Here is a 5,566-nt window from a genome sequence, read left to right on the forward strand (position 1 = left end):
TATTGTCGACGGGCTGAAAAAACAAATCAAAATACAATAAAATCCTCAACGATAAAATCAAACAATAAAAATTCTAAATCTTGAAATTTTATTTAAAATTATATAAAGAAAAAATTAGGTGCTTTAATTTTTTTTATTTATGCAAGTATTTTTTTTCTCTAACCATTTTATTTAATAATGAATGTTTTTTTAGTTGGAGCTAGTGCAGAGATGACAAAGAAGATGTTTGAGTGAGAGATGAAGGAGAAAGGGTTGAGAGAAATTAAGGATGTGAGTAAGGGTTTGGGTTTTTTTTTTAGTTTTGAGAATGAAAATTATTAAAATAAGACAAGTGTTTCTGATTTTTTTCAATTGGGACTAGAGTAGGGATGACAGATAAAAGGTTGGAGTGAAGGAGAAAGGGTTGAGAGAAATGAGAGAGGTGGATAAGGATTTGGGAGGTTTCTTTTTTTATTTTTTTAATTTTGAGAATGAAAATTATTAAAATACCCTTAACCTTAAAACTTAGAATTCATGATATAAGGATATTTTTGTCTACTGAAACTCGGTACACATTGCTAAAATGTACCAACTGAAAAACAGACGTACACAAGTTAGCAAACCCCTATATATATATATATATATACACACACATATACCGACACATAATCTTATCTTGAGATATGAATCATCTATTTTAATTCTCCCACTTGCTCTTTTTATCTGATACTTCACCTCGCCATTAGTCACGGCATTATCTTATAATGCTATTATTATTTCTTATTAGAAATAACGTTTCAAGTGCACTTCCTTGCGTCTGTACCAAAGTAAAATGAATATCTCAGAAAGATTTATAACGATTCACTGATATAATCGTCTTCAAATTAGTAGATGAAATCAGATAATGATCAAATGTGTCATGGTTAGTGTTTCTTCAATGGCTACTACCATGTACATACTTCTGCAATCCCCATTACAATATATACTAAAGACGTCTAACAAGACCATTGCATTTACAATACATGCATCAAAAGAGAAAATGTGGACCACATCCAAAATACACATGTTCCACAAAATAGGACACAAAGTTGGCCAATTACATTATACATCGGCCACCCGCACCTACATGGTCAAGTTCTCCAAAATAAAAATTACCAGAACCTGTTATGTCATTTTAAGGGACCCTCTGAATATTGAATTTCCCAATATCTCAGAGGCAGAAGGACGTTTAAGAGGATCAGGGTCCATCATGACCTGTAAGTTAATCACCAAAAACTCGTCAAGTAAACCAAATCAAACCTCAAATTGTAATATTCAACACGTTCAAGATTTGAACAAAGAACACCATTTAAAACATTCTACATTTAAAATTTCTTATGCACTACAACACCAGTTAACATGACCGGAATTTAAATGTCACAATGACAAGATGACTCGGCAGTAAATAGAGAAGCAACATACAACGTTCACTATATTATCCTAATTACAGCTTACAGATCACATTTAAATAGAACTAAATATATATTTTACATAATTAAATAGCAAGCAAAGCATAATAAACAATTATTATATACGTATCCATGTCTGGTTTCTTCGCATTGGACTTCCCATTACTGGTATAACATTTGCTAAACAGTCAAAACACTGAAAGAAAATTTTAGAAACAAGGGAGCAAATAATTATTGCAACATTTCAATACTTCAACCCAGAACGTGTTCCACCAGATCTCAGGTAAAAAATAGAATGAAAAGAAGCACCTGGAGCAAGTTTTGAAACTGGACTGTAACTCCAGGCAAGTGTGGCACCTTTCCCTCTTTAAGTTTAGAGAACTCAGTTTCTGCTTTAGGCAAATGCGACCTTCGAATTATGTCAAACATGGAAGCTCCTAGGGAGAAGATATCTGCCTTATCTAGGTGATCATAATTCTTATTGAGAATCTCCAGCGGCATGTACCGTGCATCACCCTCTTCAACAAGCAAGCTATTGTCTAATAGAGTCGCACATCCAAAACCACCAAGCTTATAAATACCATCTTTGACGTAAATATTTTCTGGCTTGACATGAAGATGAGCTATTCCCTTTTCATGTATAAATTGCAGTGCACTAGAAACCTGGACCAAAATTATAACCACAAATCAAAATATGAACGCCAAAGACAAACAACATATCCAGTAAAAAATTTTAAGTGGGAATTTAAAAGGATAGTGAAACCAGGAGAGTTACAGTATACACATGACTTTTGTTATGCCTAAACAAATCTGATTTGCACTATATAAAATTATTCTGAAATTATTCCTTGGTAAGGAGACATGACTAAAAGACAATTTTGGTCTCAGAGCAATGGAGGGCTGCTTAATGAACGAAAAAGTTTATTTCATTCCCAAAATATACAAAAGTTAGGTCATGTTGTTAAGTTTTGTGCCACTATTTAGTCATAAAAATGTAATTTTAAGAATCAATGTGACAGTATTAGGAACTAATTTGATATTAAACTATATTTATGGATCAATTTGTATCTTCTACATATGAAGAAACTGATTGAATTGATATATCCCACTACACTCTGGATATACTTCTTTATTGATTACAGGCTGTTTTCCTATCAATGTGACAGAAAGAACAACCAAAAACACACGTAGGTTTACAAAGATACCACTGTGGTATTGTGAGAGACTTTCTCTCAGCCCTGCCCAACAATTTCCTAAAAACAGAACAGACTAAAAAAACGTCTAAGCCCCAAACAGACTTAAATAGGTCTGTAACAGCTATAACTACTAACTGTTTCAACTGTCAGTTTTTCTCCTTTTGTACACAATACCATATCTATCAGAAACTAAATCAGATTTCCCATTATTTCAATGATTAAATTGACAACTTCTCACAAATTGAAGGACCAAATAGATCATTTATCTAAAGGAGTACATATAAAATGAGGCTAACCTGATATAAAACATCCATTTCATGTCGTTCGGTAAGCAATGTTGAACAATTTTCACTAGATAAGTTGTGATCACAAAACTCCATCTGAGTATACATTTGTTCATCCTCAATCCACGAAGAATAATATCTCACTATATTCTTATGGAAACCTAAAGCAGAAAGGAGGTAAATATGACTAAAGAAGGACATGAAAGTCAATATTGAATAAAAGAAGAGTTGAAAGCGTAGAATAGAAACCTATGGCAGCCAAAGATTGAACTTCTTTAAAAGCTTTAAGCCTACAAGGATAAAAGATTGGCGTAAATAGCTAGAACAAACACAATGAGAAATAAAATCCATAGGTATGATCATGATGTCACCTTTCTGGTTCCGTACGCAACCGCTTGATGGTACATTTCACAGCATACATGCAGCCATCTAATCGCTTCAATACTTTAAAAACTTCGTTAAAGTTTCCCTTACCAATTTTCTGGTAACAAGGATAAATGTTATGAAAACCAAAATCATATCTTCAGCCAGTGAATACCAATCCAAAACAGTTCATGTTAGGCAGTTACAACTTCTTTGTCAAACATAATACCTTAATCCGACGAAAGTCATAGAGATAGCGTGACAGACCATTACGACCAATAATGGAAGGGATGAGGTCTGCATAGTGTGCATATTCATAATTATATACAGTGGTAAAAAGCAAACATTTGCCACTTAACCCTAAAGGTGAAAATATAATACCAAAATAAATAAAAAAATTGAAATCATTCGAACAACATTTATCCGTACCATCAAATTCTAGTGTTTGGCTTCTAAAAATGTCCTCTTCCTCCTCTGAATTGCTTTTCAAAAAGGAGTTTCTAATACAAAGAGGAGTGCTGCACCGTAGTGCAATTGCAGAACTCGACACATGTGTTCGAGTCCTTAGCTTATTATAATAATCTTCTTCTCGAAAAAAATGATTCTCTAATCCCACAAATGGCTCATTATGGTCACTGCCAAGTTCCACAACTGGTTCATCATCGGTAAATCTGAGAGTATCACCATCATCTATGACAGATAGAAGGTAAATGTATTAAGTGTGTGTGTGTATATATATTACATTCAAAGTAACACCGCCATAGGTTTTTGTGGTTATTTTCTGAAATAACAACCCGAATAATAGTTAAAAATGAAATTTTTTTCAAGACATTGTAATTACGATTATTCTAAAATGGAAAAAGTAGCAAGCAACAGTTATTCTTACCCATTCGGCATCTCTTGGTTTTCGTAGCATACGGCTTCTCCGGTGACTTGGGGCAAGGGCTATCTTCCTCCACCTGAGAGGAAAAAAAATTATAAATATAAAAATATATAAATACAAAGAATGAAATGCGTGTTACCTTGTCGATGTTACTATGGAAGCCTTTCAAAGGAAACTGATCTTCGGGAGTTAAGTAATCCGGTGTGCTGGGGAAGACAAACAACGGTGAGAGTTAGAGAGAGAAGGTTGAAGGGAGTAAGACAGTTCTTACCAAAACAGTTGCTGACTGAGAATGATGTCGTCATCGTCTCCGGATGAAGGCACCATCTCCGGCTTTTCGTTCTGCATTTTCGTATTCATCTGGTTGGGTGTGGGAGACGAACTGTTTCAGAGTAATAAAAAACTTATTTAAACGGTGATAGGACCTGTCATTGAAAAGCACACCTCATGATGGCAAATTTTAATACCTTCTTTCTACACTTTATTTACTTAAAATCAAAATCATTCAATATATTTACTTTTATTTCTTTTTTTACTATTGTATATATTAAGAATAGTTCAAATCAATTTGAAGGAAAATGTGTTGTATTTGTTTATTTAAAATATAAATACGATGTAAAAAAAACTGAAAATTAAGTAATAAGTAGTTTACGGATTAATTATATAGTAAAAGAAATAATTGTTTATAAAGATATAATTGTAAAAAAGAAATATGTATACATAAAATTATAGTTTTATGTATTATAAAAAATTATAGTAGTAACATTTTATTCTACTAAAGCATATGGTAGTTAATTGATTTTATTAAGATGAGATGTTATATTTTCTTTTCTAACAATAGACAAATTCTGTGTATACCAAGATGCCGAAAAATTAATAAAGTTGGTATATGAAAATTACACAAATGATAGAACTTGAAACAACTTTAAAATAAAATTTTAAAAGAAATTGTGTTACTTCCATTAAATTTTTTATAATTTAATATTTTAAACAGGAGAGTACTTTTTATATACGTATTTTACAAAAAAGAGTGGATTCTTAATAAGTGACTAAAAGTAATTATTTTTTAATTAACTTTTAATTTGTGATATTTTTTTTTCGTTGTGTTTAGAAAGCTACTTTCAAAATTTTATACATTTTTTTATACATAATAGCATAGTTGTCAAAATGAACTATCGGTTCGACCCATCACGGGTTGGTCACTTATGTTGTGTTCTTTTGGAAAGATTTGAGGGAGATGATTTGAATGGATTTGAGTGGATTTGAGGGTAATTATTTTGTTGTTTTTTGAGTGGATTTGTAGGTAATTGAGAGTGAATTTGAAGGTAAAGTTTGTAAGAATTAGTGTAAGATTTGATTGATGTGATAGATTTAAAAAATTAATTTAATGAATAGAAAATAAAAGTTACTAAA

The 5,566-nt window shown here is 31.9% G+C and overlaps 1 protein-coding gene across 3 annotated transcripts; it reads right to left on the bottom strand.

The window, feature by feature from the left end:
• Positions 1 to 825: 825 nt before the first annotated feature.
• LOC106779940 (wee1-like protein kinase) lies at positions 826 to 4,620 on the bottom strand. Of its 3 annotated transcripts, none has more exons than XM_022776812.1 (10): positions 4,431 to 4,620; positions 4,293 to 4,359; positions 4,157 to 4,229; positions 3,700 to 3,960; positions 3,500 to 3,567; positions 3,279 to 3,388; positions 3,157 to 3,197; positions 2,920 to 3,068; positions 1,737 to 2,090; positions 826 to 1,233 (listed from the first exon to the last, which is right to left on the bottom strand). In XM_022776812.1, the coding sequence occupies exons 1-10, from the start codon at positions 4,511 to 4,513 to the stop codon at positions 1,144 to 1,146; spliced, it is 1,296 nt and encodes a 431-aa protein (XP_022632533.1). In that variant the 5' UTR covers positions 4,514 to 4,620; the 3' UTR covers positions 826 to 1,143. The 3 variants fall into 3 exon arrangements, with proteins under 3 accessions (XP_022632533.1, XP_014523645.2, XP_022632534.1); XM_014668159.2 differs by having other exon boundaries at positions 4,425 to 4,619; XM_022776813.1 differs by lacking the exon at positions 3,700 to 3,960 and having other exon boundaries at positions 4,425 to 4,619.
• Positions 4,621 to 5,566: the final 946 nt, after the last annotated feature.

This window comes from Vigna radiata, unplaced genomic scaffold (genome assembly GCF_000741045.1).
Source record: "Vigna radiata var. radiata cultivar VC1973A unplaced genomic scaffold, Vradiata_ver6 scaffold_70, whole genome shotgun sequence".
NCBI classification, from domain to species: Eukaryota; Viridiplantae; Streptophyta; class Magnoliopsida; order Fabales; family Fabaceae; genus Vigna; species Vigna radiata.